General features: G+C 50.1%; 1 protein-coding gene across 3 annotated transcripts in view; it reads left to right on the top strand.

Moving 5' to 3' along the window:
* Positions 1–22,044, top strand: part of ABAT (4-aminobutyrate aminotransferase) — a 90,914-nt gene that overhangs the window by 55,775 nt on the left and 13,095 nt on the right. For all 3 annotated transcript variants that reach the window (XM_047838733.1, XM_047838734.1, XM_047838732.1), the window contains 7 exons: positions 298–395; positions 2,715–2,744; positions 4,279–4,396; positions 7,569–7,618; positions 18,125–18,205; positions 18,869–18,961; positions 19,423–19,485. In XM_047838733.1, the coding sequence (XP_047694689.1) occupies positions 298–395; positions 2,715–2,744; positions 4,279–4,396; positions 7,569–7,618; positions 18,125–18,205; positions 18,869–18,961; positions 19,423–19,485 (533 nt within the window). The remainder of the gene's footprint in view (positions 1–297; positions 396–2,714; positions 2,745–4,278; positions 4,397–7,568; positions 7,619–18,124; positions 18,206–18,868; positions 18,962–19,422; positions 19,486–22,044) is intronic.

The following is a 22,044-nucleotide window of genomic DNA, read 5'->3' as shown; positions in this document are numbered from 1 at the left end:
AAGGAGATGCCTCAGTCGAAAGGAATAGGAAGGCAGCATCAGCTGGTACTCACGCCAACGGGACATGAGAATGCCTGTTTGCCTACAACTTCACTAGCACTGGGATTTCCTGTTTTTTAGAATCCTCAGTGTTTTGGTGGTGCCCAGGTCTGGCCAGACTCTGTGTTTGTGGGTGGTCTGGCTCAGATGGGGTTGAGGTCCTGGCATGGCTTCCGTTGGGGTCGTTGGGCATCTGTTAGGGCAGAATTCTCATATCTACCGTCTCCAGGGATCCTCATCAACTTTCTTTACTGCCAGGCTCCAGACACATCAGTCAGGCCGCAGCCAAAATCGACGTCGAATTTGATTATGACGGGCCCCTGATGAAGACCGAAGTCCCTGGGCCTAGATCTCGGGTGAGTTGAGCACACTTGAGTGGTGTCCTTAAGAACAGAGTGAGAAGGGTCCATGAGGCAAGAACACAGCCGAGCTTAGAGACCTGTATTCTTAGCTGCTTTCAGAGAGCTTACCACTAGAGTTCCAAGACATTCTGCCATAACAAGTCAAAGAAGGCTTCTCAGGGGAGATGTATCTGTTATTTGTTGTCACAATACTGCTGTGTAACAAACAAGCACAAAACCTCCGTAGCATACAGCTTGCTACTGCATCTAGGGTTCACTGGGAGTTAGCCAGGCAGCTCTGGTGGGTCCATCTATGTGCCTGTGTGATGACTGGCCACTGTGGGATGATCTAGGCTAAGCTTGTCTTGGCCAGTGCAGTGACGTGGTGCTGCTCCATACATCTCTAGCATCCTCCAGCAAGTGGGGCCAGGCTCGTCCTCACGGTGATGGCAGAGGTGACCGCACGAGGAGTCTCATGAGGTCTAGGCTCCACTCCGGTCTGCCACCACTCCTACCTCATTCTCTTGACCTTGAAACCAAGTCAGATGGCAATGCTAGATGGCGGAGGGCGAGGGTAGCAAAGGCCCTTGGTCTTGACCTTGAAGGATAAAAAGGAAGAATTCACCAGAGGAGTGCATTCTGTTGTAGACCCGGTGGAGAGAGGTGTGCAGGGTGACAGGACGTGGCATATGAGACACACTGGGATAGATGTTATTGTGTGAGATGGAAGAGGCACAAGACAAGTCTGATGAGGGAGGCTGGGACTTCTCCTCAAAGATACTACAAAGCCTGCATATTACACACTTCAGGAGGCTGATTAACCTTGACTCTGTGTTGTGATGTACAATATTATTTCTAATGTTTGCACCTAAAAAACAGCAGTGTAAACCTTTTTAATACACACTGGCTCTTTTCTCTGCAGGTTTAGCAGATTTTATCTGCAGTGTCACTTTTTTTTCTTTTTTTTTTTTTTTTACTGTCAGAAGATGCCCCTTTTTGAAAAATAAGATCAAAACAGAGGAAGGCAAACCATAAGAGACTCTTAATACAGAGAACAAGCTGAGGGTTGCTGGAGGGGAGGTGGGTGGAGAGATGGGGTAAATGGGTGATGGACATTGAGGAGGGCACTTTTTGGGATGAGCACCGGGTGTCCTGTGTAAGCGATCAATCACTGGGTTCTACTCCTGAAGCCAAGACTACACTGCACGATAACTAACTTAAGAATAAAAAAATTAAAAAAAAAAAAAGAAATTCAAAAGAACATGTATATAACTTACTGAGATGAACGTGAGAGTTTAGCAGTTTTGTGGGCACAAAAGTCATTTGGCATCTATATCTTCCAGCAACAAGCAGAAATGAATTTTTTAGAAGATGACAGTGCTGATTATAATTACTACATACTCCTTAACCTACCGTGTTTCTACGTGACTGTCCATTCTTATCGAAACTAATGTAAAAATGTTAGTTTCTAACTAGTGTTCTAACAAGTTTCTAACTTGTTCCTTCCAGTCTTCATTTCCTTGTGAAGACTCCCATGTCATATAAAACTTAAATTTGTATGCTTTTCTCCTGTTTAAAAAAAAAAAAAGATAGGCCTTTTGTCATTGCAACCACTTTATAAATCCAGAAATCTTTGTATTAACGCAAGTGATTGTAGTTATTTTGATAGTGTTTTGCTAACCGAAGGAGAGACTTTTTCATGCATATTTCTATGGAGGAGAGGCAGATTTTCATTTCATAGTGGAGAAGTACCTGGAATAATTTTTTATATTCTTGTCATTGCTATTGGTTGACTTTAGGCTGGATTATTTTTAGAGATTAAATACTTGTAATAGCAAAGGAACTAGGTCCCAATTCCCAATTTATAATTCCCAATTTCTATATGTGCATGTGGTTTATGGAGTGTTTAGATTATAATTACAAATCGTTCTTTGATGTGCAAGTTTCTGTTTTCAGTTGATTTTATATTTTCTAACAGGGTGTTAAAGCCTTTTTCCCCCCAAAATAAAAGGGGAACCTATGCTTTTATGAGCACCAGATAAACCCCTTTTGCTTAAGTTTTTTTTTGTGTTAAATATTTTAGTTTATTTTATTATTATTTTCCAAGTTGCTAAATCCCTGGTAATGTAACTGGCAGGAATAGTTTCCTGCCAATTATTTATATTAAGCAATTTTTAAATATTTATAATATTGTTGGCTAATTGACTGTGAAGTGATTGGTATAAGTGGTGGGGGAGGGGGAGACACCCCAAGACCTGGGAAGATATGAAAGACTTGAAGCTAGTTGGGCAAGAGTGTGTCCTTGCTCTAATGCTTTGTTTTTCTTGCCTGCAGGAGTTAATGAAACAGCTGAATATGATTCAGGTAAGTGAGGATGAGCTCACCCTCCAAGCTTCTTGGTTATGACTTAGCTGAGAGACACACTTCCTCTGTGCTGGCTCTTTAAAAAAAAAATGCAACTTTGTTCTAAACCTTTTTTGTTTTTTTGCTTCTAATTTCCCTTGTGAGTTCTTCTTTGACTCATTTGTTACTTATGTGGTGTTTAATTTCCACTTTTTGGTGAGCTTCTCCTTTCTGTTACTCATTTCCAATTTCATTCTGTTGTGGTTGGAAAATATATTTTGTGTGAATGCAGTCCTCTCACTGAGGCTTTTATATGGTCTGTCTTGGAAGATATTCCCCAGGCACTTGAGGACAACATGTACTCTACCACTATTGGATGGAGTGTTCTGTAAAAGTGTCTGTGGGATCTGTCGGTTGAGAGTGTTGTTCCAGTCCTGGTTCCTTGTTAATCTTCTTTTTTTTTTTTTTTAATTTTTTAATGTTTTTTTATTTTTGAGAGAGAGAGACAGAGAACTAGGAAGGGCAGAGAGAGAGGGAGACACAGAATCCTAAGCAGGCCCCAGGCTCCAAGCTGTCAGCACAGAACCCAGCACAGGGCTGGAACCCACGAACTACAAAATCATGACCTGAGCCGAAGTGTGACACTTAAATGACAGAGCCACCCAGGCTCCCCTTCCTTGCTAATCTTCTGCCTGGTTGTTCTATACACTATCAAAAACCAAATATTAAATTTTCCAGCTATTCTCTTATAACTATATTTTTCTTATATGCTTCCCATTTTTGCTTCCTGTATTTTGGGGCTCTGTTATTGGGTGCTTACGTGTTTATAATTGTTATATCTTCTTAGTGGACTTCACCTCCAGAAGCATTTTTGTTTCTTTGTTTTACAGGTGATTTTGTCTGATTAGTATAAACCATTTCAGCTTTCTTAGGATTGCTGTGAGAATCATGTACCCTTCTCCATCCTTTTATTTTCAACATATTTGTATCCTTGAATCAAAAGTATGTCTCATGTAGACAGCATATAGTTGTATCTTTTTATCCAGTCTGACAGTTTCTGATTTTTTATTGGGCTGTTTCATGTGCACACAGTTAATGTATTACCTATATGGTGGTATTTACATCTTCCATTTTACCTTTTGTTCTCTATGTGTCTCATATTTTTTGTTCCTCCTTTTTTTTTTTTACATTCAGTGGATATCTTCTAATGTACCATTTTCGTTTCTTTCATAGTTACTATATGTTTTTCAGTTTTCTTCGTGGTTGCTCTAATGCTTACCATGTATACCTTAACATCAGAATCTTCTTCAGATTTATATCTGAACCTTCTGTTGCTATGATATATAAAACACATACAGAAAAACTCATAAAATACTAATTCACAGCTTAATAAACCATTATAAAGCAAACCATTCGTGTAAGCAACCAAATACACCCTCTGTGTGACCATAGAATGGACAAAACATGGCTTACCTCACCAGTTCAAGCTTCATCCCAAAAGATGGGGAGTCTAGGGGATTGTAGCGATCCTGAACCAGTCTCTACTTTCCCCAAGAATGCAGATGCTGTGCATTTTTTCTGCAATTACGAAGAGAGCCGAGGCAATTACCTGGTTGATGTGGATGGCAACCGGATGTTGGACCTTTACTCCCAGATTTCCTCTGTCCCCATAGGTAAGAGCTGGGAAATCCACCCTTGGATGTATGTCCTCTCTCCGTTAGTTGTGGCTGTCCTGACTTTAGTTGCTCCCTCCAGCAGCCCCATCCCTGTGTGTTGCCAGACTCTTTCCTCAAGGGCAGAGAAAAAGAACAAGTCATGGGTAGAGGGTCTATCATAGGGACTTTAGATGTCTTCTCTTATTTATTCTTCCTGGAAAACCCGCAAGGTGAGTGTGTATTAATACCCCCATTTTGTTGATAGATAAGCAAAGCTCAGAGAGGGGATTGATGCAGCTTGCGGGGGAAGCATGGCCAGGACGTGAACCCAGGTCTGCGGGACCACAGCCTCCAATGTCAGCTGTCTTAGGTTGGGTCTCTTGGAAGAAGAGCCTGAGGCAGGGGTTCTGTGCAAGTCGCTTATTAAGGGCACACTCTCAGGAGACTGGGGAGGCAGGGAAGGGTAAGAAGGATGAGGTTTCAGCCAGAGACTAGCCACGGCCTGATCCCACAATGGGGCGTGGGGGGTGGTTCTGGAGCATGAATTGCACCCTAGAGTTGGTCCCAGACTGTGCCAAAGAGGCTGGCCTTTTTGTACCCAGTGCTAGTCAGTCATTGCCCATTAGCTGCCAGAAGGAAGCACGTGGCTCATCTTTTGGGCAAAGGAGCTTCCATTCACCAAGGGCAGATTTCCAGAGAAGGAGGTGGCTGGAGCCATTCCCAACCCCCACGTGGGCAGCCAGGAGAGGGGTGGCCGCCTAGTCAAGGTGAGTAGTGGGGGGCCACGGCTGCGTCTGCCTCACCAGGCTCACCTCCGGGCTCGCTGCCAGAGGAGGGCGCGGCAGACGCGGGGCACGTAGGGCTGACTCAGACACGCAGGTTGCTGCTGTGCTTAGTGGTCTGTGGGCTAAGCGTCTCGTCTGGTGAAGCCTGTCCCTTGGTGCATGATGCCAGCCCCTGTTTATTTCCTGTTAAGATGCGATTAGACACTAAGGTGACTCGTTCTTTTTGGGAAGCCCATCATTCAGAGATGCTTTGGCCTCTGAAGGTGTCTGGGGTTCTGTGATTTGCACAACCCGGTCCGTGCTCTGTGTCGGAGTGGAAGGGCCAGGCTGTAGTTCTCAGGGTCAGATCCCGGTTCTGCCATGTATCGGCCACGGGCTGCAGGACATTCTCTTCCCAGCTGGCTCCTCCCTGCCCCCCCTCCAAGCCCCCGAGGGCCTCCCTCACTTCTCAACCCCAGCCGGCCGCCAAACGTGTGGGGTCCTGGGGAACAGGCCGGCACAAGTTGGGAAAATACTGGGAGCTGTGAAAGTTTTCTTGCGGCCATTTTCTTCCCCTATCTCTAGTCTTTGATGGGATTTTTTTCTAACTGGCCACTACTGGGGATGTGCCAGATGCCAGGCACATTCCTGAGCACCTTACACATTATCCCGTTAGACCCCTGCAGCAGCCCCATGACATTGGGCCTTTCATCATCGTCTCCACCTTGTCCACGGGGACCAGGTTTCAAGAGGCCATGGGGTCTGCCCAGCATGTCCAGGGAGCCCAAGGATTTGAACCAAACAGTGTCTGCCTTCTAAGTTTATTCCTGTGATAGCCACCTCGCAGACGGCCACCCCTGCCCTGCAGTGTGGGGGTCCCACGGCTTTGAAAGCTCAAGCGTGGGTTTTCCTGATCCATATGGACTGGCTTTGCTCTCATCTCTCCTTCTGAAGCCACTAAGACAGGCTGCACCTGTGACTTAGTAAGATTTCCCTGGAACTGGCTTATCTACTGAGGCAAGAAAGTCATAAACACCCAGGCAGCACAATAAAGAACCAGAACTGAAAGCCTCTGGCCACAGTACGGTTGGAAAAAACCCACAGAAGCCTGCTTCCTTGACTAACAGACACCCTGCAGCTGTGGGCCCAGCAGGCCAAGAAGTTGGGTGGGAGATCAGAGAGGCTGCTCACAGCTCTGTCCCCTGGGACACCAGGTCCCCTCCGCCCACCCCCCCCGGGGCCCACCCTCCTCCCACCAGGCAGAGTGAAACCACAAGGCTCTTCAAGCCCCTTCACTCTGCTATGCCGCAGAGGAGAAAGTCTGCCCGGGGTGACACTGGGGCCTCCCCTCCCCTCTGAGGTTGCTAGCCTCCTCTCCTCTCACAGGCCAGAGCGGGCCCCAGGCCCAGAGCCTCGGGCGGGCCTCTCTCCTTTCAGAGCAAGTGTATCTAAACTAAAAAGTGAGTTGGTTTAAAGAAAATAGGTCTCTCCTGTTGCGAAAGTTCCAGGCTCTCGCCGTGTCACAGATCCCCATGTCATTCATCGTTCACCTGCTGTCCTTTGAGCGGCACATTTGGCCACTGCCTTGGAGGGTCTTCCAGTCTGGTCTCCTGACCTCTGTGGCCCCCGCGCGCCCCCCACAGACTTGGCCATCCCGCGGGAGTCACAGCCAGCGTTGGGAACGAGGAACAGAAACTAGAAGCACAGGCTTTGAGGCCGGGGCGCTCTGGCCCCAGTGAGTTTCCCTCCTTTCCGATAAAGGCTCCTGCTGACAGAGTATCACAGGCTTTCTCTTGGTTTAGGGCTTTTGGCGTGTGTTAGGTTGCTTTTGGGCCTGGAGATATTGAAGCGTCATGGTTAAGATTTGTGCGTTAGTCTACATTCGCGTGCGGAGGGCGAATTCATAGCAGGGCAGTTGCTGAGTCAAGGGGTATCCTAAGCCCTTTCGTGCTGGGCAGTCGAGGCAGCGGGGCTCCAGGAAGCAGCAAACGCACGAAGGGTCAGGCGTGCATGTCACAGGGTTGCAGACTGCATCATTGACATGCTCAGTTCCTGATTCGACTCTAGCAGCGGCCCTGGGAAGAAGGTGAGGGCCATGGTTCATCACACTGGCCCGGGGAAGCACTCCCAGCCCCGGTCCTGAATGTGCCTTAACCTTTCGTTCACTGCCTTGTCTAGGGTTCTAGCCCGGTAGGGCTCACACCCGGGTTTCAGGATTGACGAGAGAATTTGGTGAAGGTTTCCGGCGGCAGCCTGAGTGATTCTAAGTCCAGAGGTCTGGGTGGACCCGAGGAGTGGGTCTTGTTGTCTGCAAGAGATAACAGGGCCCCTTGTGAAGGGAGGGGCAGGTGTGGGGGAGGGGCACAGGGACACTGTGTGCCGTGCGGGCCTCTAACCAAGACCCTAACCGTGCCCCCTCTCCACAGGCTACAGCCACCCTGCTCTCCTGAAGCTGGTCCAACAGCCTCAAAACGCGGTGAGTCCCGGGTTACACAGTGTTCATGGAGATCTAGAGTGTCATTGGGCAGCCTTGGGAAATACCCCATTCACTCGCTCATTCATTCATTCTTTCCACAAATGTTTATTGAGCACATACTATATGCTAGGCACTTGAAATCCTTGGTGAGCAAAGCCACACAGTGCCCACTCCCACAGAGGCAGTAGGTAACCACACAGGTAAGTAGCAAATTGCATCCATATTAAGTGCTACAGAGAGAGGCAAACAGTGCTGTGTGGGCGCGAAACAGTCACGGTGGTGACAACGGTGGACATTTTTTGAGACCATAGTATGTGCCAAACACCATGTTCACCACTTCACAGCTGTGATGTTGACAAGTCTGTGAGGCAGGTTCTGCTGTCATCCCCATCCTACAGATGAGGACACTGAGGCACAGAGAGGTTAAGTATTTATCCGAGGTCACACAGCAGGAGGAGGTGCTGGGAGTTAAACCCACAGGAGCTGGGGGTTTGGGGGATTGCGGGGGGCGGGGGGGTAGGGAAGGATTCCGAGGAAGTGACCTTTGAGCTGAGATTGAAGGAGGAGGTGCCTCCAGGGCCCCTGCAGGGAGAGGGGAGAAGGTGGGAGAGCAGCTTCGAGGCTGAGGAGTAAAAGAGGACAGCGTGGCCAGAGCCAAGCTGGAGGGACCTGACAGCGTGCAGATTTAGGGACCACACAGGCTGATGTCAGCCTCGGCACTGGTGATGGTTACAGAGGTGGTTCTCTGCGAGGGAGAGAACCTGTGAGCAGGTTCTCACCTGCTCGGTGCCAGCAGCATCCCTCTTCAGCTCTGAGAAGCAAACCTGTCTGCAGACATTGCCAGGTGCCCCTAGTGGAAAAGAGGGGGTGGAGGGGCCCCGAGGCGAGCACCCCTGCAGGAGAGGGGCAGGAAGCTGCTGAACAGTCACACTGGATATAACCCGCGCAGAAGCGCGCATCCCTTCCAGCCCCGAGCACACTGCTCAGTGAATTGTCTCAGTTCTGCTTTGTTATCACTTCCTTAAGGAGCCCTTTTAGACACGATTTTCCTAATTGTTCCCGCCGTCACGCAGTTTTAATGCCGCCACATTTCCTGTTACTACCGTCGCAAATTACCGCCGGCTTAGAGGCTTGCAACAACACCCGGGTATCTTGGCATGGATTTTGTGGGCCAGGGGTCTGGCGGGCTCTGCATAGGGTCTCACAAGGCGCACAGAAGCTCTTAGCCGAGGCTCTGGGGCAGAATCTGCTCCTGTGCTCATGCAGGTCCCTGGCACCTCGTTCTAATGGTTTCCGTGCGGTCCCTCCGTCCTCCAGCCAGCAGTGGCCGGTCCTCTCTGCCTTCCTCCTGTTTCTGCTCTTAGCCAAGGGCTCATGTGGTTGCACTCAGCCCACCCTGAAAATCCAGAACACTGTCCCCATCTGAGCTGATCAAGAACCTTAATCGCATCTACAAGTTCTGGGTCCCGGGATGGGCAGAAATTGTGCCATCTACAGCATCCCTCTGCAATATGGTAAACACATACCGTGTAGACGGTTGTGCTCCCCACACCACAGGGGGGAAGCGGTTTCTCACCCCAGTTGGGAATGCATGAATTGCACCTGGTCTCCCCACCATGCACCCCTGCCCGGATGCCCTTCCCCTAACGGCAGACGTGCGTTTCCTCCGTTCTTTACCCGCATACATGGAACCACAGCATGCATGGTCTTTAGCGTGCCCGGTGGCTTGTTTCCCTCGAAGTCCGTCTGCGGGGTCCATCCTTGTGTGTGGCCGCAGACCGTGCACTCTCAGGGCTTCACGGCCTTCCATTGTGTGCACGCACTGCCAGGGACCACCTCATGCTACTGCCGACGGGCCCTTGGACTGCATCCTTCTAGAACGTTGGAGCACGTGTGCTCCGGGGAACACATGCATGCGCGGCCACGGGACTCAAGGCCAAGCCACCCTCCTGCCCATGGCCGTGCGCGCACGAGAGCGGCTTCAGCGGCTCCTGCCAGCGTCCCCAGCTGCTTGTGGACGTTCCTGCCCCCAGTAGCATGTGAGTTCGTTGCTGCTGCACATCCTCAGCCACACCAGGTGTCCCTGGGGGACTTTCGTCCTACCCAGGGTGGCACAGGGAGTGTGACTCCTAAAAAGAGGAATCTAAGACAGCAGGGATTGGGGGGGGGGGGCGCAGAGCATTGGGAGCCCACTCCCCGAGCTTAAAGCCCCTTGTAACTGGCAGAGTTGAAAAGAATAGGAAAGAGCTACATTTCCCTTCTCACAAATGGCTGTGCCCCGCTGGGGAGGGGCTTGGGGACGCACAAATTCAGGAGCTGCGGGAGCAGAAAGGGCGTCCCCCTCTGAAGGTCCCCCTCTGAAGGTGCCTGGCGAGGCCACTGGGGAGGCTCCACGGGTGTGTTTACATCTAGAGCCTGGCTTTGTTTCGAAACGTTGTGCGGATCCCAGATGCCTCGGCAGTTGGTGCTGGGAAAAATGTGTCAACAAACATGTCACACACATTTGCAGTGTCAGCTGCCTGCAGAGGCAGAATCCTCCCTGAAAACACGTGACTTCGGGGATTCTGATTTCAGGGATGCCCTGCCCCCACCTGTCTGTGCCAGGAACCTGGGAGCCGCTTCATCCTCCCTTCCTCCCACCCACCTCTCAACCCTCACCCTGTCGGGACCTGTCCTGACCTTGCGTTTTCCCAGTGGCCCCTGTGGACCGGCCCGCCCCCACCCCGTCAGGCCCACGCTCACTGCCTCCAAACTGCACCCGCGGCCCCCAGAGTGCGCCCCACCTCCCCCGCTTCAGATGCAAAGCCCTTCGCGGTCTGGCTCCTGCTGCTTCAGCCTCGTTTCTTGACATTTGTTCAGTCATTGATTATTGATTGAATACCTACTGCATGCCGGGCACCGTTCTGGGTGCCGGTGAGGTCACGGTCTAGATCGATCGGGACCACAGTCCCTGCTGACGTCATTCTGCTGCAGAAGTCTGGGCTTAGGCAAGTGAAAGGAGCCCCCCGGCACGGTCTTAGAGAAGCCGGGTGCACCCCGGGCATCAGGCTGGGGGACCATTGGCCGACATGTTGCGTCTTCCAAATTCTTGGCTAGGGGTGCACTCACTCGGTGATGATGGTAATTTGCAAGTGGAGGGCAGGGTCCTGCCAGGCCGTTGAGGTTCCGTGAAGGGGCTGATCAACCCATTTGTCCCCCAGCCATGCGATCCTCATACTCCAACATAATTATTTCACGTGGCTGCAAAAATGAAGGCACGACCCCTGGATCCAATTTCTGGGCTCCAGTTACAATTTCTTATGTCACCAGGGTCACTCGTGACAGTGCCCTCAATTTGTACAGTGATCATTTATCTGTACGATGGTCAGTGCACAGTCATTGCAGTGAGTGATGGGTGCAGTCTAACGTCCGTGACATGGGGGAGTGGGGACCTGGTCAGGTAAGACACGTGCCATCACTGTGACCCCCAGGCCTTTCCGCCTTCCTGACCATTCGTCTAGACTAAGTTGCTGCCTCAGCTTCTGCTCTGCCGTCTCACTGGCTGCCGACAAGCACCAAGGGAGGAGCCCCCATTTTGGCAGATAAGGACTGTGAAGACCAGAGAGGTTAAGTGACTTGCTCCAGGTTGCACAGCCGCTTAAACCAAAGCCCATCCCCTTCACACTGCACTTCAGGACTGCTGAGCCTGACAGCAAAGCTTCTAGAAACCTGTCCTTACTGGATCCCACTACCCAAAGTCCCAGATACCTTCTGTTCTTAATGTCACACTTTGTCGAACAGGAACACCACCCCCACATCTTCCCTGGTCCCAGATAGGCAGTCAGGCGGCCAGCCCGCCATCCCAGCCGTCCCCTCCATGAGCTGCTTCCCCCGGAACCGGTGCTGGCAGTTCGCCTCGACCCTGGTCTCACAGTGAGCTAGATTTCTCAGGAGCCGCAAGGAGGTGCCTGCAAAGGCCCCCACAGGCCGGCTAAGTCTCTGGGTTGCACCAAGCAGACTCGGATCCAGATGCAGCATCAACATCTACAGGCGGATGCTGCCTGCAGGTCGGGCAGAGGATGGAATCTGAGGTCAGCAAGCCCGCTTGGAGCCATGCTTCTGCCCCTTCTTGTCTGTGTGACTCGGGGCAGGTAGCTGGACCTCTCTGCTCCTCACTTTCCCCAGTTGTACAGCGAGGAGGGTTACCGTCCCCCACTACTTACCCTAGACTCACCCATGTGGTCACAAAGCAGAAAAAGCAGCATGAATCTGCCCCAGTTTCTAGCAGTCCAAGGCAAGTTCCAAAGCCACCAAGGAGATCGCATTCTGGGGCCTTCTGATGCAGCGAAGCCGCTATTCGGATTTGCACTGGGTTTACTGCACTGATTATGTCCAGAAGAGAGGTACCCGAGCAGTCTCTAGGCCCAGTCAGTGCCTCCCACTTTTGACGGGCGATTCGGCTGTGGGCTAGTTTCAGATTTACACAGCAGGTGCAGAGACAGTTCCCACCTGTCTTTCCCCAAGTTCACCCAGTGCCCATACCTCCCTCTCCACAGCACCTTTGTCAAAACTAGGACATTAACGAGGGCACGTTCTGTAGTACAGACCGCATTCAGATTTCCCCACTTTCCCCAGTAATGCTCGTTGTCTGGCTCCGGGATCCAGTCCAGGGTGCCACATTGCGTTTGGCACAATCCGTTCTTATAACCAAACCCACCTGCTGGTGATCTTCCTTGTTTTTTGTTTTGTTTTTTTAAGTATTTTATTTATTTTAATTTTTAAAGTTTATTTTTTATTTTTATTATATTTTTATTTCTTTTTCATTTTTTTAAATTTTATTTTATTCCCCCCCCAAATTTACATACAAGTTAGCCAGCATGCAGTGCAATAATGATTTCAGGAGTAGACCCACCAACGCCCCCCACCTATTCAGCCCATCCCCCCTCCCACAGCCCCTCCAGCAACCCTCTGTTTATTCACCATATTTAAGAGTCTATTATGTTTTGTACCCCTCCCTGTTTTGGTATTATTTTTGCTTCCCTTCCCTTATGTTCATCTGTTCTGTGTCTTAAAGTCCTCATATGAGTGAAGTCATATGATATTTGGCTTTCTCTGACTGACTCATTTCGCTTAGCATAATACCCTCCAGTTCCATCCACGTAGTTGCAAATGGCAAGATTTCATTCTTTTTGATTGTCAAGTAATACTCCATTGTGTGTGTGTTGTGTGTGTGTGTGTGTGTGTGTGTGTGTGTGTGTGTGTGTATACACACACCACATCTTCTTTATCCATTCATCCATCGATGGACATTCGGGCTCTTCCCATATTTTGGCTATTGTTGATAGTGCTGCTATAAATGTTGGAGTGCATGTGCCCCTTCGAAACAGCATCCCTGTATCCCTTGGATAAATGCCTAGTAGTGCCATTGCTGGGTTGTAGGGTAGTTCTACTTTTAGCTTTTTGAGGAACCTCCATACTGTTTCCCAGAGTGGCTGTACCACATTCCCACCAGCAGTGCAAAAGAGATCCTCTTTCTCCACATCCTTGCCAACATCTATTGTTGCCTGAGTTGTTCATGTGAGCCATTCTGACAGGTGTAGGGTGGTATCTCATTGTGGTTTTGATTTGTATTTCCCTGATGATGAGTGATGTTGAGCATTTTTTCATGTGTCTGTTAGCCATCTGGATGTCTTCTTTGGAGAAGTGGCTATTCATGTCTTTTGCCCATTTCTTCACTGGATTATTTGTTTTTTGGGTGTTGAGTTTGATAAGTTCCCTATAGATTTTGGATACTAACCCTTTATGTGATACGTCATTTGCAAATATTTTCTCTCATTCCGTCGGTTGCCTTTTGGTTTTGCTAATGGCTTCCTTTTCTGTGCAGAAGCTTTTTATTTTGATAAGGTCCCAACAGTTCATTTTTGCTTTTGTTTCCCTTGCCTCCGGAGACGTGTTGAGTAAGAAGTTGCTGTGGCCAAGGTCAAAGAGGTTTTTGCCTGCTTTCTCCTTGAGGAGTTTGATGGCTTCCTGTCTTACATTTAGGTCTTTCATCCATTTTGAGTTTATTTTTGTGTATGGTGTAAGAATGTGGACCAGGTTCATTCTTCTGCATGTTGCTGTCCAGTTTTCCCAGCACCATTTGCTGAAAAGACTGTCTTATTCCATTGGATATTCTTGCCTGCTTTGTCAAACATTAGTTGGCCATACATTTGTGGGTCCTTTTCTGGGTTCTCTATTCTGTTCCATTGATCTGAGTGTCTGTTCTTGTGCCATCCTCCTTGTTTACCCTTGTGCAGACCCCTCCCAGACTCTTCCTGACCCGTGCCCAGGGCACTCTGGACCTCGAGGGGGAAGACGGCTCTAGTCTTATTCCATCCGCACTCCCATCTGTGTCTTTTCTGGAATGATGGACACATGTCTTTATCCATTTGTGAAAACCCGTAGGATGTACGACACCAAGAGTGAACCCTTATGGACAGCTGTAACCTTTTTAAAAAACACCATTTTAGGGCCACCTGAGTGGCTCAGTTGGTTAAGTGTCTGACTCTTGACTTCAGCTAAGGTCATGATCTCACAGTTGCATGGGACCGAGCCCCATGTTGGACTCTGCTCTGACAGCACAGAGCCTGCCTGGGATTCTCTCTCTCCCTCTCTCTCTCTATCTCTACCTCTCCCCAACTTGCACCCACACTCTTTTTCTCTCTCAAAATAAACATAAAAAAGAAACCCACCATTTTATACTCCTGAAACCAATACTACATTCTATGTTAACTAACTTGAATTTAAATTGAAAGAAAGAAAGAAAGAAAGAAAGAAAGAAAGAAAGAAAGAAAGAAAGAGAAAGACTATTTGACTAGCCGCAGAACATCTCTTGAGTTAGCGTGCTTCAGTTTACTTAACCTGATGTTGGCATTTTGAGTGTTGCTCCTTTTTCAGGCTACCTGAATAATTAGATGCATAACCTTTGTCCATGGTGGAAATTGTTTCTTTAGAGGAGGTGGAGAAATGAGCTTAGCCGGGTCAGAGTATGAAATGCTGGGAGCCTCACCCCACTGAGGTCAGCGTCTCCAGAATTGAATGCTATCCTTCAGCCTCGCTTTAAAGCAAGTATTTGTGCACCAGCCCATGGGGAGATTTGGAGCCCTTGATCCTGCGTGGGCCTCTGCGTAGGTCCTGTCGTGTGGGCAGCCTGTGATTTGAAGCCAGCAGGCAGGTCCCGGTTCTCTCCAAGAACGCAGCTACCTGAGTGTGGGACTGCCCCTTGGCCAGAGGCTATTTTAAGGTAATTTCGGCCAGGGCCGCCTGGGTGGCTCAGTCAGTTAAGCATCCAACTCTTGATTTTTGTTCAGATCATGATCTCACGGTTCTTGAGTTCGAGTCCCATGTCAGACTCTGCACTGTCCACTCGGAGACTGCTTGGGATTCTCTGTCCCTCCCTCTGTGCCCCTCCCCTGCTCTCTCTCTCTCTCTCTCTCAAAATAAATAAATAAACTTTAAAGAAAAAAAAAGATAATTTTGGCCAGCATTTTAAAGTGAGGTGATTTCCCACTAAAAGCTGCATTTCCCTTTTCAAATTTGGAAGCCCTGGCTCCCTTGGCCCGAGTTCCTGCTCTGAAGTGACAGTAAGGGCTGACCGACCCTTGGCCAGCTGGACAGGTTGACTTCAGTGGCCACCATGCCCCCCTCCCTTTTGGGTTATCAGAAGCAAGTGTCCATTTAGAATCAGGCGTGCACTGTTGATTTCCTTGCCGAGGGAAACACATCCCTGGACCCACATCGATCAAAATTAGAATAAAACATCAACATGTAAGGAGTCAGGTGGTCTTTCTAACATTGCTCTTCTCACACTCAGCCCATTCCACTTCTGAAGGGCTGTAGCCAGCTCCTTGATCAGACTGCTCTCCTAAGCCCTGCTCTGGGTAGAAATTCCGAAGCCACCACTGCCTCTTAATGCCCTTTTCCCCATTTTTTTTTCAAATATAATTCACATGCAATAAAACACATCCTTTGTGCTGTATAGCTCTGTGGGTTTCACCAAACACACAGTCATGTAGTCACTGCCAAAATTGAGGCACACCCAGACACCCGCATTCACAGCAGCACCGTTCAGTTGCTGGGAAGGTGGAAGAAACCAGAGTGTCCATCAGTGGATGGAGAAATAGATTAACAAAGTGTGATCTATCCATGCAGTGGAATATTACTGAGCTCCTAGAAAGGAAGGGCATTCTGACACCCGGTACAACATGGATGAACGCTGAGGACATGATGCTCAGCGACAGAAGCCAGCCACCAAAGGATAAATGCTGTGTGATTCCACTTTATGAGGCACCCGGAGTCGTCAGACTCACAGAGCCAGAGAAGTAGAGGGTGGTTGCCGGGGCTCGGGGGAGGAGGGAACGGGGAGTTAGTGGTTAATGGGAACAGAATCTCAGTTTTGCAAGATGACAGGGTTCTGGAGGTGGATGGATGGTTGCACAACAATATCCTTAACACTACTGAACTGGATGCTTAGAAATGGTTCAGATGGTGGGCGTCTGGGGGGCTCAGTCAGTTGGGCATCCCACTTCAACTCAGGTCGTCATCTCACTGTTCAAGAGTCCAAGCCCTGGTCAGGCTCTGTGCTGACAGCTCAGAGCCTGGAGCCTACTTCAGATTCTGTGTCTCCCTCTCTCTCTGCCCCTCCCCTGCTAGTGCTGTCTCTCTCTCTCTCTCTCTCTCTCTCTCTCTCTCTCTCTCTCTCTCAAAGATAAACATAAAAAATAAATAAATAAAAAAAGAAATGGTTAAGGTGGTGGGGCGCCCGGGGGCTCAGTCAGTTGAGCATCCGACTTGATTACAGCTCAGGTCATGATTTCACAGTTCAGGAGTTCGAGCCCCGAAGCAGACTCTGCTCTGACCATGCGGAGCCTGCTTGGGATTCTCTCTCTCCCTCTCTCTCTGCCCCTCCCTTGCTTGCACGTGCGCATTGCCTCTCTCGCTCACTCTCTCTCTCTCTCTCTCTACTCTCTCTCAAAAATAAATAAACTTAAAAAAAAAAGAAGTGGCTAAGTTGGTTAAAATTTTATGTTACCTGTTTTTTCTTTTAACCACAATTTTTAAAAATATCCAAACAGCAATTCATCACCCAGACATTACCCCAAGCCCATTTGTACTCAGTCCCACCCTAGCCCCTGGCAGCCAGGAGCTGTTGTCTGTCCCTATAGTTTTAGCTTTTTCAGAATGTCCTATGAAGGGGATCATACAGTGTGTACTCTTTTCCTTTTTTTAATGTTTTATTTTCATTTTTGAAAGAGAGACAGAGCGTGAGCGGGGGAGGGGCAGAGAGCGAGGGAGACACAGAATCCAAAGCAGGCTCCAGACTCTGAGCTGTCAGCACAGAGCCCCACGCGGGGCTGGAACTCACAAACCCTGAGATCGTGACCTGAGCCGAAGTCGGACGCTTAACTGACCCAGGAGTCCCCAGTGTGCAACTCTGATTCTGGGCACTTTCACGCAGAATCGTGACCTTGAGACTCCCGTGTTTCTCCACGTCACCGCGTGTCAGCGGATTGGTCGGTTCCGTCGCTGACTGGTGTTCCGCAGTGTGCAGGGACCAGTTTACTTATCTTTCCCCCAGCAGAGGGACATTTGGCGCAAATAAAAATAAAATCCACTGTAAACATGCACGTACGTTCACGGCTTTGTGTGGACGTGTGCTTCCGTTTCGCATGGGTAAATACCTCGGAGGAGAACTGCCCAGTGATGGGTGTGTGTGTTCATCGTTGTAAGAAACAGCCCTGCCAGCTGCCTCCCAGAGCCAAACTTGGTTCCCTCCGGCTGTGACCGGGGTTCTGGCGGCCCTGCTCCCTCACCCATTCCTCCTGTCGTCCACTTTTTGTTTTTTAGCCATGATGATGGGTGGGCTGTTAAAATGATCATTACAGTTCGATGATAATATTATAATTATAAAATTCTAACTGAATTCTAATTCACAGGAAGTTGCAAAAAATAGTACAACATGTACAACCCACCCCCCCCCCCACCCCCCGTCCCCCAGTGGTAGTATCTGTAACTACAATGCGATATTGCAACCAAGAAGTCTCCGTCTGGGGCGCCTGGGTGGCTCGGTCGGTTGAGCATACGACTTCGGCTCAGGTCATGATCTCACGGTCTGTGGGTTCGAGCCCCGCATCAGGCTCTGTGCTGACAGTTCAGAGCCTGGAGCCTGCCTCGGATTCCGTGTCTCCCTCTCTCTCTGCCCCTAACCCACTCACATTCTGTCTCTAACTCTCTCAAAAATAAATAAACATTAAAAACAAAAAAATGTAAAAAAAAGAAAGAAATGTCTCAGTCGTCTTTTACACCCAGAGCAAGCCCAGGGGATTTCTCAGGAGAGTGCGGGGAGGTCGGCCGATCCCACCCCCTAGGAAACACCGTGAGCCTGTGTGAACACACCCGCTGTGAAAAGCTTGGTTGGTCTTTGGTCGACAGGGAGTAGTCACCTGTAGTAGCCGGAGAAGTCACCCTCGGTGTCCTACCTTTTTGCAGAGCACTTTCATCAACAGACCTGCCCTCGGAATCCTTCCCCCGGAGAACTTTGTGGAGAAGCTCCGGGAGTCCTTGCTCTCGGTGAGTCCCCGGGAGCAACCCCATCCTCACCCCCCATCCCCTGCCCTCCAGCCCTGCGGGAAGGCCAGCCGATCTCGGGGAGGCAATGCCAGCAGGGGGAAAGGAAAGGACCGAGATCCGTAAGGGTAGAGGATGCCATGTGTCTGCTTGGGTCTTGTTCTTGTGCTGTTTCTTTCCTGAAGAGTATTTTCACTTTTCCTTTCAAAGGAAAGGAAGGGACTCCTTGTGCGCAGGAACAAAGGATCCAGGGGAAATGAATATTTGCTCCACGATAGGAGCATTGCGTGTGATTCAACCCTCCCCGACGGTTCGGTTTTAGTTGTTATGACGATTCAAATCCTTCTGAATCTCAACTTCCTACCTGTAAAACATGGGCACCTCGGGGGATGGCGGTTGCACCGGGCAGGACAGTCTGGGCTTTTCTTCATGCTGTTCTCCTCTGTCCCCTCCAGCCCCGGGGCCTTCCTGGGCTTGTCCTCTACCCCCTGGAAGAGCCTCTGTCCACTCTCCCCAGTCCCGCTGCTCTGGGGGACGGTCCTGGTTCCCCCCCACCCCTGCCCAGTCTCCCCCAGCCCAGACTGTACCCCTGCAAAGGCTCAGCTCTGGCTTGGGCCAAGCGGGAGTCCAGATGGAGCAAGCCTACAGCCGTTTCCCTCCCTGCAGGTGGCTCCCAAAGGAATGTCCCAGCTCATCACCATGTCCTGCGGCTCCTGCTCCAACGAAAATGCCTTTAAGACCATCTTCATGTGGTACCGGGTGAGGTTTGGGGCATGAGCATGTGCACACACACATGCACGCACACACGCGTGCACACGCACCCAGCCCCCAGCCACACGCTCACCCCTTGTCCAGCTGTTCACCCCGCCTGGCCACAGTCAAAATCCAGAGAGGGCCACCGCCTGGACAGGGCTCTCCAGACGGCCCCTGGGGTGTGGTGCAGAGAGCCGTCACCCGATGCGACGACACGGGTTTTCCTCGGCATCACAGACCCCATCCTAGCAGCCCTGGGTTGTTGCGGACAGAGTAATAGCACACCTGTATATTCGTGTACTTACTTTGCTGCAAGTGTGCTGAACAATCTCATGTGTTAGTACCTAAGCGGAACGGTCGGCATCTCCAGTCAGCCTTGAGAAAGCACTTGTGGGGGTTCTGAGTGCAAAGTGGAAGCCCCATGTCCCCCCAGAGCCACTCAGATTTTATCTCTTCTGTTTTGTCAGAACAAGGAAAGGGGCCAGACGGGTTTCTCCAAAGAGGAGCTGGAGACGTGCATGATCAACCAGGTAAGGGCAGCGGGCTCTTTGGTCTCAGCTGCGGGGGGTCAGTCACCACAGTCCCTCCAGCTGGCCCTGGCTGACCCTGGCCTTCTCAAATAGGAGGGGTCTTACGCAGCTTGGTGCCAGTAACCAAATTCCGCACCCAGACTGGGCAGCTTACACGACAGACGTGTATTTCTTCGCGGTTCGGGAGGCTGGAGTCCAAGGTCAAGATCAATTTGGTTCCCTGGGGCACGCTCTCTGCCTGGCTTGTAGACGTTGCCTTCTCGCTGTGTCCTCAACGTGTGCAGGAGAGAGAGCGAGAGAGCAGGAACTCTGGGGTCTCTTCCTGTAAGGACACTGATCTCATCACAGGGGCCCCACCCTATGACCTCATCCAACCCTCGTCACCTCCCAGAGGCCCCTCTTCCAAACACCATCACACTGAGGGAGAGGGCTTCAAACTGCAAAGGACACAGTCTGTCATACAGAGGGGTCCATTCCCCTCATGTCAAGGCTGAGGGGAGCCCTTCCTGACCAGCACTCCTCAGTTTCCCAGGACAACTGCCTGACTTGGACTGTTTAAGGAGCCTTTAGTGTATTCTCTAGAATAATTCAAAATGTCAACACAAAGGTATATACCGGGGTGTTCACCCCACTGGTGTTTATAGTCGCGATAACCAGAAAAGATTGGAAACCCGTCTTTACAGCCAGTAACAGGGAAAGAGGACTTAAGTGTAGGGGTTCCACATGGAACCCTAGCAGTTCACAGAGGCAGCAAGGCGGCCAATGCCGGAGGCGAGGGGTCGAGGTGGGTACATCCCAAGCTCACCAGCCGGCAGGCCTGTCCTCCCCCTTTCAGCGAGGGCCACTCCCCCGCTTATGATTTAGACAGAAATGTCTGCTGCTTAAAAAAAAAAAAAAGAATCAAGAGCCACTGAACTCAAGTACCCCCCTGCATACATCCACAGTATTGTGCAGAAATAGTCACAGAGGGTTTTTCTTGGCCTGGAGACACGCATGCCGTAATTTAGTGAAAACGGGAGAATGTAAATTACACGGACGCTGTGCTGTCAACCATGTAAATAAATGCACAGATTACTGGAAGAAATCCCGCTCACATGTTTACAGGCCTTGCCTCTGGGCGGTAAGATTTGTTTTTTTCATGCTTCCTTAAATGTTTTTGTTCCTAATCCACCTCTTGCGGGCAAATCTACCCAGCCCTTTCTCTCTGTTCATACAAACCTCCGTAAACTTAAGTATTTTCTTTTTTTTCTTCTGACCATCTTTAAAAACAGTGGACGGTGCCCTCCCTCCTTCTCATCTGATACCCACGGACATCCTAGTCCATCAGCACTTTTAGACCCCATTCCTCATATTTAGTGGCTGCATTAGGGGACAAACAAGGGAAATGACAGGGGGGTATTCCAGAGTTTACTGGGGCTGGGGGTCCTGGTGCTTCTCCCGGGGGCATCTCAGGGACCTAGAGGAGATCAGCCAGCCTGAGAAAACACTACGTGAGCCTCCCAGCGACTCTGGGCCCTGTGGTTGCCTCTGCGGTGGTGTCCCTGGTAGTGTGCCTGAAGCAGCTGAAAACCCATCTCATTCCCTGGCCAGGTGGAGGGTCAGGAAATAATGCAGCTGTGCCATTCGCTGGGGAGTCCCTGCGTCCCTCCTGAGCCCAAAGGCAGCCACTCCGGCCCCAGCCCCACAGACCCCTTCCAAAGCCCTGGGGCATTTCCAGTGAGACGGCTGGTCCGGCCTCCTGTCCCAGGAGGCACCAGGCCCACCTGGAGCAGGGAAGTCAGGGCAATCTGCAGGAGGAGGAGTTTGCAGAGCCCATAGACAGGCTGAAAACTCAACAGCCCTAGAAGGGCCGAGAGATGGGGGCCGAAAACTCAACAGCCCCAGCAACCCAGGCAGGTGACATCAGGGCAGAAGGCAGGTGTCAGGCCCTGGGGCAGCCCGGCTCGCCCAGCCTTTGTGTTTGACTACAACGGGCCCAAATTATGTGGAATTTGTGAGAAGGCAGAAGTTTGGAGAGTTCAGTGAAATCTCTTGATTAAAAAAATTGGGGGGCACCTAGGTGGCTCAGTCAGTTGAGCCTCCGACTCTTGATTTCAGCTCAGGTCATTATCTCACTGTTCCTGAGAACAAGTCCTGAGTCAAACTCTGCTGACAGTGCAGCCTGCTTGGGATTCTCTCTCTCTGCCCGTCTCCTACTCACATTCCCTCTGTCTCTCTCTCTCTCTCTCTCTCTCTCTCTCTCTCGCAAATAAGAAAAACATATACATATAAAAAATTAAATTAAAATTAAAAAAAAAAATTTACTGGAGCACCTGGCTGGCTCAGTCAGTAGAACATATAACTTTTGATCTTGGGGTCATGAGTTCAATAAGCCCCATGTTGGGTGTGGAGCCTACTTAAAATTAACAAAAGAAAAAGTCAAAAAAACTTTTACTTTATTGACAAAACAGAACGTCTGTGGGCTGGATGTCTCGGGACCCGGTGTGTAACTTGTCCGTGCAAAGGGACTGAGGTTCTTCTGATGGACTTCTGTGGGTGTGTGGGGACCGCAACACGGTC

Source organism: Prionailurus viverrinus, chromosome E3 (genome assembly GCF_022837055.1).
Source record: "Prionailurus viverrinus isolate Anna chromosome E3, UM_Priviv_1.0, whole genome shotgun sequence".
NCBI classification, from domain to species: Eukaryota; Metazoa; Chordata; class Mammalia; order Carnivora; family Felidae; genus Prionailurus; species Prionailurus viverrinus.
This window is presented reverse-complemented; position numbering and strand designations above follow the sequence as displayed.